At 41.0% G+C, this 13,112-nt stretch overlaps 1 protein-coding gene across 1 annotated transcript; it reads left to right on the plus strand.

Annotated features, from left to right (window-relative positions):
* Positions 1 to 270: 270 nt before the first annotated feature.
* C1QBP (complement C1q binding protein) lies at positions 271 to 12,123 on the plus strand. Its single transcript, XM_063444603.1, has 6 exons — positions 271 to 571; positions 998 to 1,148; positions 6,188 to 6,275; positions 9,342 to 9,437; positions 10,387 to 10,512; positions 11,580 to 12,123. The coding sequence occupies exons 1-6, from the start codon at positions 358 to 360 to the stop codon at positions 11,724 to 11,726; spliced, it is 822 nt and encodes a 273-aa protein (XP_063300673.1). The 5' UTR covers positions 271 to 357; the 3' UTR covers positions 11,727 to 12,123.
* The last annotated feature ends 989 nt before the right edge of the window (positions 12,124 to 13,112 follow it).

The following is a 13,112-nucleotide window of genomic DNA, read 5'->3' on the forward strand; positions in this document are numbered from 1 at the left end:
AATAAAATACTCTGCAATAAGATATCATCACATTATTTCTGTCTTTATAAAAATCTCAGATGTAACAGGGTAGCTTCCTACAGGGTGACCCATAAATCCGTACCCATCCAGCAGACAGATACACTGGGTACATAAGATATATGGATGGGTAGGGACTTATGGGCCACTCTGTATCATAGTGTAAAGCTGACACAGTATCTCTAGCATTTAGAACGTTGAGATCCAAGGTTATTGACATATCTCCATAGTGACCGTCGTGACGCCATTTCCTCTGCGACACTTCCTTTTGAGAAGTTGAAAGGTCAGGGGTGTCACGGTGTCCTCTTGTCGCACACGTGTGTTTCGGCTGCTGCAACCATGCTGTCCTCTCTCTCCCGAGCTCTTATCGCCACCGCCAGGGTCGCCACTTCTCGGCCCGTGTCCATGCTCTCCTCCCTGTGCCCTGCGCGCTCCTTCACCCGCACTCTGTGGATGCATGGCGGCCAGGGCTCTGCTCTAAGGCCAGCCTTTCTTTACCCTTACCGGGGATTCCCGGCGGTGTCATGCGGCTGTGGAGGATTGCATACAGAGGGTGAGTGTCAAACGGTGTGGACGGTTTGTATAGACTGTAATTGTTTGTCCAGCACAGGCTTTCCATGACAAAATATAGATCATTGTAACTGACTCTTCTGGAGTTATGACTTATATTGGATTAAGAAGAAGTGTGTGGTTTTTTAAGCTTTTTTTTAAGTATTTTTTTTCTTGGGTAATTTTTTTTTTTTTTTTTATATAATGGTAAATCGTATTTATTATATGTGTAGACGCTCACCTTGATATGTAAGTGTTACAGTGAGCTACAGCATTCAGGATTAGTAAGCATACCCGTGGTTTGTTTTATTAATACATTGAGATGGCTCCTTTTTATCTGACAGTTTGTTTCAGTGGGGTTAAACAAAATGCTTAGATTTAACACACTCGAATTTTAAATAACTGCTTTCCTTCTTCTGTTCTATTTTAGGAGACAAAGCATTTGCAGAATTCCTCAGCGATGAAATCAAAGAAGAAAAGAAAATACAGAAACACAAATCCCTACCTAAGATGACTGGTGGGTGGGAGCTGGACGTCCATGGCACAGAGGCTAAACTGATCAGGAAACTTTCAGGGGAGAAGTAAGTAATGTCACAAAAATGAAACCGTGCTCTTCTGGTTTGTGACCACTGATTCACAAATGGGACACAAAGCATGGTGGTCTTGGCTGTTGCTAATACATGCTTTAAGTACTCCCTTGTATAAAACATGCTTGGTAAAAGAATTCAGACTATAGGAATAATTTACATCCACAAATGGCTCACCAGAAATACATAAATAAGAACCTTAGGATGGTTGCATAAGAACATTGCCAATGCTCTCCATGTCTAGCTTTCCCCTACCCCAACCATCTCATAATAGGGACAAATCTGCCAAACAGCATTCAGGGTTATTTACAAAAATGAAAATTAGTGGGAATGCAAATACATTTCAATTTGAAGGCTAAAGTTGCTGAACTGGAAGCATCACTGCTTGATATATATTTTTTTCCAGCCTAGCTATATTGACATTTAAATTCGAAATTCAATTGTCTCCTTTATGTGACCCAACATTTTCACTAGACCCTAGTAGTCAGCAGTAGCTTTGGTGCATTATACTTCCATTAATATTCTATATCCATTTAATGTTGTGGTTATTTTCAAAAAATGTCAAGTCTCTTCTTTTTCATGTAACTCATTGAAATTCTGTACTGCTCATGCTATCTGATTTTTTTTTATTTTAGTTTTTATTAATATACTTTAACCCCTTAAGGACCAAACTTCTGGAATAAAAGGGAATTATGACATGTCACACATGTCATGTGTCCTTAAGGGGTTAAAAAACGGGGCGGGGCCTGACAGCCAAGATGGCCGGCCGCACATTCTGAGAGCTCCTACAGCTCCGGGCATAATTGAGCTGCTAACGACCAAACTAACAGAGCAGCAAAAGGCGACCGGGAAAAGATGCACCACAACCCGATGCACAAACGGGTGCCTGTCCGACACCGGAGCTCCACGGAAAAACCCATACCGGCCATGCGGCCTACACCGGAGCAGGACCCAGTGCCCGGGGGAGTCGGCCGATCCCCCGGCACGGGAAGCGCCCGCAAGCGAGAACCCTTTACAGCCCTGCTGCCCCCCCCTCTGGACCGGCGGGGGATATCCCGGTCCTCGCAGGGGACGATTACCCCCACACCACTGCATGAACAAACGCCTACCACCAAGCGAAACCGACAGGGCCGAACACGGCCTGTGACTCTGCATACACTTGCTGCGCCACCCAGGCATACCCTGGAGTTTTTCGAACGGCTGTGCACCCACCTTTGGACCAAGCATATTGACCGCGGAGGGTACTATAGGCTGGCGAGAAGAGCAGTAGCAGCGTGGATCCGCCCGGCGCCACCTGCAAGGAAACCCCCCTCGTAAAAGCAAAAAGGCCTCCAGACGGAAACAAAACCGAAACTCAATACGGCGGAAAACAGGGCCGGGTACCTCGGACGCCACAGCTCAAGACCCCAAGCCCCAGAGATGGGCCAAACAGCACACACGAACTCAAACAAGACGCAGCATGGGCATACCTCAGGCTCCCTCTACTATAAGGGAAACTCTACCCCAGTCTACTGACTCACCCAAGCGACATCCGTCGTGTCCAAAGTCCCACCGTATTGAACTGCGACAGAAGAGGCAACCGTGGCAGGTACCAGCACAGCCCCAGCATCGGCTGAAGAATCGAAAGGTCACTGCATACCTGGGTCCAAGACCAAAAGGCCGGCCGCAGCACGCTACACCTCACCGGGAAAACGATCAGCTCTCTGCAGGCAATCCTAAGGAGGGACTTAAGCCTGGGAGACCCCAGGGGACCGTATAGCACTGCATTGTAATATTCCGATGCCCACCCAGGAGCGTTCCCCGGCCTATATCAGCCACCACACGCTCAGGTTGAACGTTATAGCTGCAAACCCAGGCAAACGCAAATACCTCTCATGCATAATGTACAGCACATTGCTACAGGCCCTAGCTAAATGAGGCATAATAATTACAGATATGAGAGGCTATAATGTTAATATCAATGTCCCACATTGCCTTACACTGTGTAATAATATTCCCCATATTGTAAGCAAGAAGTAGTGTTGTTGACAGTTTCCTACTGCATCATAGCATATATGAGAATAGCGCTATTTTCTTATTCAAAAACCTTTTCGAATTCCACAAATACCCAGATTCATGCGGTTAAGACCTTCTTTAACTGCCAAACTACAGGCTTGATCTACCTTCTAACATGCAGCTGTGATCAAAAGTATGTAGGAAAAACCTTTAGACCATTTAAAAACCGGATCCTAGAACATGTCAACTCAGTGAACCCCACTAGACAAACTGATACAGTGATCTCTAGACACTTGAAACTAAAACACGGAGGCTCAGCGAATGGTTTACGGTTCAGTGGAATCGAAAAAATAAAGCTTGGTCCCAGGAAAGGGGATATAGACAACAAACTACTCCAAAGAGAAAGTTATTGGATTTTTACATTAAAAACTCTGTCCCCAAATGGTCTGAACGAAGGCTTCTCCTACACTCCGTTTATATGAGAACTATCTATAAAATATACTGACTGTATCATGCCCCACGATGGCCACATATATATAAATATATATATCTATAATTTTATATCCATCTTTTAAGCACGCTTTTGTTAATACTCATTACCAAATTGTAAATATACTTATATATATTGTAAATACTTGTAAATATTAATATATAATTTCTCTTCTCCTTTTTTCTATTATTTAAAGTTTCGTACTTGTAGGTCCTATTATCATCTGTCCTTACAACTAGTATTTCGATACCTTATCGTCCAAGACCGAAGTACATAATGCAAACCTAGGCACTGTTCACCAACACGCCAGAGATAAGAGACCTCACATCAATATTACTCCCACTGCTTTGATGTTCCTTTAATCCCATCCAGAGACATATGGAATTATGTATATACTTCACGCACAGTAGATTAGCCATTTAGCATTCAAAGGGACATATGGAATAATCCTTTATTGGGATATTTTTGATGGATCGTCACAGTCTCCTTTTTGCATTTGCGTACTAGCATAAACCAACGACTGTTACATCATACGTACGGCTGAAGTTAGAGCCGACAAGTTGTGGAAGTTTGGCACCCTCCTTTTTGATCTAGAAACTGTGACGATCTATAACCGCCACAGCCTCATAGGGATCCCACTCTAGACACATACAGACCCCTCTCGGCAGTGAGAGGGTTAAAATCTAACTCTAACACGTCAGAACACAATGCTAATGATAGGCTGTTTCGGACCAGCCCATTAGCATAAGCTGACGGAGTTTCAATATATACATAGATACATCGTATTATGTAAAGTTAATCTGTACAAGCGTGTGCCGGTAAATATAATAAGAGGGACTTTTTAGTCTATGTAGTTACTGTTGCCAAGTTCACTGATACAGTTTCGCATACCCTGATTTACACTGACAGCTCGGTGTTTCTGTCTCCCTAACGGCACACAGTTGGTTAACGATCTTGGAATTACGTCAGGACACAAGGCATATGATTGGTTGACCAGTCAGGGTCATTAGCCTATGCCCACGTGGGATTCTTGGCGCTCGATTTTGGTTATCTGATTGGACAGCTACTTAATTTACAGAGACCTGAATACATTTAAAAGGAGACTAGCATCCAGTCTCCTATCATCCCCTGACGAAGGTGCATCTAAGAAAGCACCGAAACGCGCGTCGGGCTCTATGGGCTCTCTTCTTTCACCACTTATACACTTAAGGCTATCTATCACCATGTGCAGGCAACCAACATTCTAAGTATGGTTCTGCACATGGAGCCACTTTAACTTTGTTTCATTTCACCTCTCTTTAATTTTGGTTATGGTTACTTTATAACAGCCTACTGAGAATTTACTCTCACTGAATTAGGGGACCCCTGGTATCAACTGCAACAGTTATTTGCTGGATGTTACAGTTTTCTAGCTCAATATCTTTAAGGGATCTCCGTATTTCTCCCTTAATAGCTAGATTTTATTTCTACAGGGAATAGCCATATGCTGCCCCTTATGCCGGCTTGATCCATGACTCGGTTTATTACTGTTACTATATACATTTGATGACCTGTAGTCTGGAGTCAGTCACTAGCCATACGGCATTAGAATTTTCTATACTTTAGTAACCATACCTAAGATACCTATGTCAGCCAAGTGACATACACCTACCCTTTCCGCTCCTAGCTCTGGACTTGACCAGTCTTATGCCCAATAAAGTCAGTAGCCAGTTAGCAATTTTTGGAGTTTTTATGGGTATTAGAGTATCACTTGGCATTAGAGAGGTGAGCCATTAAGGCAAGTTTCACACTATCTTTTTAATTACAAGTATTTTTCACTTGACTGTATCGATTCTATTTACTTATTCTCCTTATCATATCCAGTTATACTCGGACAGTCTGGATCTTTCCAGCTGTTTGAGTAATTTTTTGTTCGCTATTTTCTTATTACCTGTTATTTACGATCATCCAACTGTTAAAATCTGTTAAAATGTATTAATTATAAGCAGTTAGATAAGCTCAGGACAAATCAAAATCACATGTCAGATGTACTCTAACAAAATGTGCAGCACCCTCAAATGCCAGCAACTGTTTATATGATGTCTTTCTAATTGCAAGGGCAACTAGCTCAGTCACACCTAGCAACTTAGACACAAGCATCCCTATCCAAGCGTTCTTTGTTTTTTTTTTTGTTTTTTTCCACCTTATCTGAGTTGCATATGTTATACTACAGCTTAACAGGCAGGAGATTCCAGAACGTGAACAATCATACCAAACTAAATATTAACTATAAAATTGTGCATGCATTACCATACCCCATTCTGTTTTCAAATGTTTATGAAAAAGCGTGAGGATTGCCTTTGGGGTACCTCATGCGTGTTATCTCATTTGCACGACAAAAATAAAGAATTTAAAAAAAAAAAAAAAAACATTTTGAAATTTAATACAGCATTACAGATTTTGCTTTTTATTCGGTTTTATCTAGGCATGTTTGGGCTCTGAAAATATTAAGTTTATTCTTCTTGTAATCAGATCTTTTTTTTTTTTTTTCTTTTTCCCCTCCCCAAAGGGTAACCGTAACATTCAATACCAATAACAGCATTCCACCAACGTTTGATGAAGAATCACAAGAAGGTCAGAAGGCAGAGGAGAATGAGGTAAAATTGAAAACTTTATATATTTTCAATACAAAGAAGGATTCACTTCACAGGGTTCCATTTTGCATGCTTGCACATGCTCAGACCTAATCTGGATAAAGATATGGTAAATGAGGACAAGTGAATCATTAAGTAAGTAGTGCACAGAACAAGGTCAGGTTTTTATTTATTCCCCCCCCCCCCCAGTTAATAATCTTCATTAAGGTTTTACAAAGGTGACACTCAGTGCGTAGTAGCAATGTGGTGGTACATAGTAATACAAAAATGAATGTGTACATTAAGGTAGCATAGCACATAAGTAAATGGATAACAAATTGTATTTAATTTAGATAATGCTGACCACCAGGGAGTGGGTTGAGAAAATAAGTTGTCAATTGAGTTAAGGAGAAATAGCTGAAAACCTGTGCCACTTGTCCTACACCTTTTGAAATTTTGGCAATGAGTCCAGTATGCGGTGAGATATTTCTTTTTTAAAACAATATTTAAAAGAAAGATACTTTAAAACATTCTATGTGGTAGTGAGTATTTCCAAGGGTGTGCTGCGTACTTTATTTTTGCAAACAGGGACAGTTTGTGGCAAAGCCACATTTTACCATATTTATGCAGCACCTGAAACTACAAATCAGGCTTTTGGATTTAACCTTTATAAAGACAGGCATCTCACCATCCCTTAAGTCAGTTACATTTAACATGAGAATACATATACTCGGGGGCAGAGCCAAGCTGCTGACCTGAATGGCCGCATGTAATCGAAGCTCCGTAACAAACGGCCACATTGGACCTTCTAACACAGCCCAAATCCCTCACACAAGGTAACAAACGGCACCACCAAGACCGGGAGAGAGATGGGTCGGAAAACAAAAATACCAAAGTCTGATAAACCCAGGCAGAGTGGAAATATCAGAGACCTCTGGAAGCTAACACGCAGTACCATGGGCGCCAACAAGGCTGACTATGCAAAAGTCTGCTCAGACATTTCAGATGACTTAAATAGCGAGGCAGAAATCCATCACTCGCTGGCTCCTCTCCCAACTCATCCACAAGTAGATGCGTCCCCAGTGAACACAGCAATAATGAAAGAGCTGGTAGCGGGGCTTCAGCTTACCATGCAGGCTGACATGGCCCAGATCCGTACAGACTGAGCACGGTGGAAGAAGATTCCCGCCGAAACAGGCACGACACAACACAGCTGCAACTAGCAGTACACGAGCTACAACAGCAGAATCGCAAAACAGAACAGCGGCTTGCAGAGCTGGAGGACCAACGGCGAAACCTGAACCTCAAGATCAGGGGACTAGGAGAGGAGATACGGAGTCAGAGGTACTGCAATTCATCAGGCGAGATCAAACAAGCTGTCCTGGGAGGGATGTTCTGCCTTCTCAGACCCACCAAAGCTCTGACCACGGCACCTAGGGACCTCCTGGTGTGCTTTCAGAGTCATGGAGACAGAGCAGCGGTGCTTCAAGCGATAAGAAGCCAAGCCCCATATGTGTTTTGAGAACATGCAGTTCTCATTCTACGCAGATTTATCAGGGCCAATGCTGGCCTAGCGCCGCACAATGAAACCCTTCACAGCTCTCCTACGTCTACACAATATTACCTAACAATGGAGGTGTCCTCCAGCACTTTTAATCCACCACGGTAATACGTCATTCAAGATCCAAGACATGCAAGGTTCGTTGGACCTCCTCCCAACCCTGGGACTGCAAGAGGACGCCATGTCCCCTGCGGTACCAAGCAAGCCAGCGGCACTACCCACGGCATGGGAACACCCGTTCATCCCCCGATGGGCAAGAGAAGAGGGCCCCCATAGCGGTCAGTACCTGATGGAGACCAGAATTCACCTCGTACCAGCCCTCTAACTGCACGGGCTAGCCAAATGGGGCGAGCAGAACTCCTCTTCCCAGAGACACTATGGCAGACGATATATAACCCATCAACTATTAGCCCAAGCGAGCCACTAACTATCTATACCACATACATGTAGTCCCCTACAATGCAGGAGTGCAACATAAGAATGCCCATACCGCAGATAACGCGCTGTCCACCTGCCCACGACTCGAAAACCAACTCACAACACCGTTTTACTTTTAAAGGTAACTCTTGCCTTACTGCCTATAACACCTTCAACCCCACCTGAGAAATGGCCAAACGCCTAGGCATACTGGGCTTACTAAGCACTAGCACCCACTACCCAAAACCAAACTCCCTCAGCTCATGGCCCACTACCCAAATGTTAGACACCCTGCCAGTTACGCTTTGTCAAAAATGTGTGTCATATGTTTATCTCATGTAACGATTTATTGCCTAAGCTATGACCGGAGTCAAAAATAAACATTTAAAAAAGAGAGAATACATATACTCAGAAGAAAACAATCAGCTTTTTTTTTTTTTTTAATTGGAAATACTATTGCACTTACATTGCTTCACACACATCTGTAAATACCTCTCATTTCAGTGTATTTCTTGTCTTACCATAGCCCTACGGGGTGGCCGTCATTCATGCTATATTTGGTCAGAAGCAGTAGATCTACCCTGACTATGTACAATTTGAATGTCTGAAACTAGATTAGGGAGCATTTTGGATTATGCACATGGTCTATGTAATTGTGGATGAACACTTGCATTTGGCTACCTGAATGGGCCTTGGTTGGATAAGCTGTGACCAACAAGGACAATGTAAGTTTCTGACCAACGAGGACTTAAAAATGGTGGCATCCTTGGCGCATGTGTAAGCTAGAAGATACAATGAAGAGCTGAATTACAAAATAATACTTAGAGGCCATATGATGCATGCAAGACTTTCTTTTAAAGAGAGGAAAAAGTGTCTTTGTTGCCAATATTTACCTATAAATTATTAAGATTCTAACATTTTAATTCTATTTGATGACTTTTTAATTACTAAAGACATAATCGAAACTCCATAAAGGTATGAAACGTGGAATACATATATATATTTTTTTCCTAGTTAAATCAAAAAGCATACATATTGGCACTTAAAATATAGTTACTACTCAAGATATGATTTAATAAATAAAACAACTTTTTAAACTTTCTCTATTGCAGCCAGAACTCGTATCTACACCCAACTTTGTTGTTGAAGTTACAAAACAGGATACCAAGGAGACTTTGGTACTTGACTGTCATTTTCCAGAAGATGAGGTAATGAACTTTTCACTGCATGATATATCATTTAAAAAAAAAAAAAAAAAAAAAAAAAAAAAAAATTGTTACTCTGTATGCATACATGTGTATGTGAGCTCCCTCCCCCTTAGCACTTAATGCTGCAATGTAAAGCATTGCAGTTCCAGAGAATCCAGGCAGTCACTGGAGGCACTTCCTTGATTTTAACTGACTTTTGGTCCGATAATTGACGCTGGACCTCCTCACACTCTATTTCCCCATAGGAAAGCCGTGATTCAATGCTTTCATAAGGAGAGGTCTTAGTGCATGTACAGCAATTGCTACGCATGCGCATTAGTGTCTGCTCATCGCTAACCCTTTGTGGCAACTTAATGCGCATGCGCTGCGAGCGCCGTAATCGCATTAGGACTTCCCTGTTGGAAAGCATTGAATCAATGCTTTCCTGTTGGGTTTTAGCTGACGGATGTATTCCTGCAAAATGTGAGGACATCCAGCGTCATTTAGAGGAGCAAAGTCCACTAAGGACCCGCAAGCGCCTCTAGTAGCTGTCTGGTAGATGGCCACTAGAGGTGGAGTTAACCCTGCAAGGTAATTATTGCAGTTTCTCAATAACTGCAAGATTTTACAACTGCAGTGTTAAGGAGACAGTGGCACTGCACCCAGACCACCTTAATGAGATGACGTGGATACCTATAGTGTCCCTGTAATATGTTAAGGATTGTTTGTTACCAACATAAAATGTGTTCCAATTCTTTTAACCTTGAAGGTTACAATGTAAATAATCTATACGTATTGCATATGCACAGTAACTATCTAAGCAGTGTGTTAAATGTTGAACTTTCTGATTATATTTTTATATATAATTATTTGTTTTAATTGGCTTGATTTATTGTGTGCTAATATCAGATTATTAAAGAATGGACTGGAATAACTCCTTTTCGATTTATTTTTAACTTTATTTTAACAGGTTGGTCATGGGGAGGAAGAAGAGGAAAGTGATCTATTCACTATTCGGGAGGTGAGCTTCCAGCCCACAGGTGAAACAGACTGGAAGGAAAACAGCTACACCCTAAGCACAGATTCTCTTGACTGGGTCAGTGCCATTTAAATCTTACACAATATTTGTGCATCTAAGTAAAGTTACTACTATTGTATTGATGGTGGTTACAGTTGTCTGTCTTCTTGACCTGAGCACCTACATCTTTGCTCTAACTCAACTCTTGTTTTAAAAGTGCCTTTTTCTGCCATTGAACATGGCAGAAGAGACGAAATACAGAGAAAAACAGTGTTTCTCTTCTCCATGTTTGCATTGTGTGCACTGACTGTGCTGAACATAACTGTGATTGCCTTTGCAAAGTCTTTAAAAGGACATTCTAGGCACCCATATCACTTCATTTCAAAGAAGTGCCATGTTCCTGTCTAACACTGCAATCTAAAACATATCTGTTCTGCATGAATGGTAATGTTGACATTGCAGGATTTAAATGCCTCTAGTGCCTATCACTCTGACAGCCAATAGAGGAGCTTTGTCTGAAGTAGAAATAGTTTCTCTATCAGATGGTCTCCTGTCTGTGCTGTAAATGTAAAAGTGTGTGTCCCTTTAATACTGTGTATATTGTCTGTGGAGAGCAGGAGTCTTAATGTTTCTCATTATTCTGAATATTCTAGAAATGGAGGGGAAGCACTGTTCATTGGATACTCTTTCTATGTAACTTTTATTGATTATTATTGGAAACACTATACTCTTGCTATTCCTTACAGAACCTTCAGAAGGAGTAAAAAAAAAAAAAAAAAAAAAAACTACAGTAGTGTACATATTGGCAGAAAAATACATTTTAGGCAGAGAATGTGGTTGTGTTTATATAATTTTTTTTATTTATTTTTATGCCATAGCCTGAAATGCTTAAACACTTTCCATTCTCCATTACCTTGTATCCAAAGGTTTCCCACTAGTAAATGAAAGAAAGTCAAGGAGTGTAATTGACACTGACTTAGTTTGGTGTGGGGCAGGAGTGGTAACCGTTTTGTGTATGTTTTTTACCAAAGTCTTCTGTGGGCTTTTAATTGTTTACTATTGTGCTTATCTATGGTGGCAGAGGGAGCTCAAGGCCATTTCATTAAATAAATCCATTATTTAATTTTTATTTTTTCTCTCCTCAGGCTCTGTATGATCACTTGATGGATTTTCTGGCTGATCGTGGAGTGGATAATACATTTGCTGATGAGCTGGTGGAACTTAGCACTGCATTGGAACATCAAGAATACATCCGCTTCTTAGAAAATCTGAAAAGCTTTGTTAAATGCTAAGGTGTTGTTCAGGATAGGAATCTCTTTTATTTACCCATAGAGTGGACCACACTTTCAGTTCTGCGTTATACCATTTTTGGTTCTTTAATCTATTGATGGAACTGCAGCAAAGATATGGAAACAATGGTAATGGTAATGCAAAAAAATGTGTTCACATAAACGCGAGCTGAGTTGTGGTTACTGCATTTAAAACATGTTTAATGTTTTATTTCATACAGTTTAGCAATTTAAAATCTTGTAATATCTGGATATTGCAACTACCCTTATTTAATCATGCAGTATGTGCTTCATTGGACAAACTTGTTTCAAACAAATCTTGTATTGTCTGCCATTGTTGTATTGTTTACAATTTAGTTTTCTACAGATCCCTAAACAAATTAAAGTCAGATTCTGTTAATTGTTTTTACTTTATTTCATTTTGGTCTTTCCACTGACCTCAGCATTAACACAAGAGTAGATGAATTTTAGAATAGAACAATATTCCATAGTTAGGCTAAGATTATGTGGGAAATCAAATGTTGACATGCATTTAAACTGGAGTTTGATGACAAGTTGTCTATTAACACTTGTGTTAATCTGTATAAACATACATTTCCTTGACATAGCTAGAAAAACTTCTTACATTTTAAGAACTTATTCCATTCAGTAATTTTTTTTTTATTTTTCCTAAAGTGTTTTGACTAACGCTTGTACATTTTAAAGACAAAGGCCACAACTCATCTTGCTGTTTTTTATACGAAAATAAACATAAAATCAGAGCTTTTTTTTATTTTTGATTCCTACTAAGGACAATAGTTTGTTTATGCCAGGCATTCTTAAAAGGATCCTATAGTGCCCCCCTCCCTGACACCCCGTGGCGCTGAAGGGGTTAAAAACCCCTTAGTCACATACCTGAATCCGGTGCCGCTGGGTCAAGTGCTGCCCACGCTCCTCCCCTGTTAACATCAGCCGGCGGGGGAGACCTAATGCGCATGCGTGGCCATTGTTTGCACTCACATTAGGATTTCCCCATAGGAAAGCATTAATCAATGTGTTTTTGTTTTTTTTCTTATGGGGACAAAGCTGACGCTGGAGGAACTCATGCAGGTCAGTTTCCATTCCGGAAGCCCTCTAGTGGCTGTCTAGTAGACAGCCACTGTGGGCTGAAGTGTTCTGGGTGCCTACAGTGTTCCTTTAAACTCAATTCAATGTATTTATCTCTAAAACTTCCAATGCTGGGCTATTCTCAAAATTAACAAAACTCTGTAGAGTAATAAAATGTTGAGCCGGATATTACATAGTTACATAGCTGAAAAGAGACTTGCGTCCATCAAGTTCAGCCTTCCTCACATTTGTTTTTTTGCTGTTGATCCAAAAGAAGGCAAAAAAAACAGTTTGAAGCACAAT

This window comes from Pelobates fuscus, chromosome 1, assembly GCF_036172605.1.
Source record: "Pelobates fuscus isolate aPelFus1 chromosome 1, aPelFus1.pri, whole genome shotgun sequence".
Taxonomy (NCBI): domain Eukaryota; kingdom Metazoa; phylum Chordata; class Amphibia; order Anura; family Pelobatidae; genus Pelobates; species Pelobates fuscus.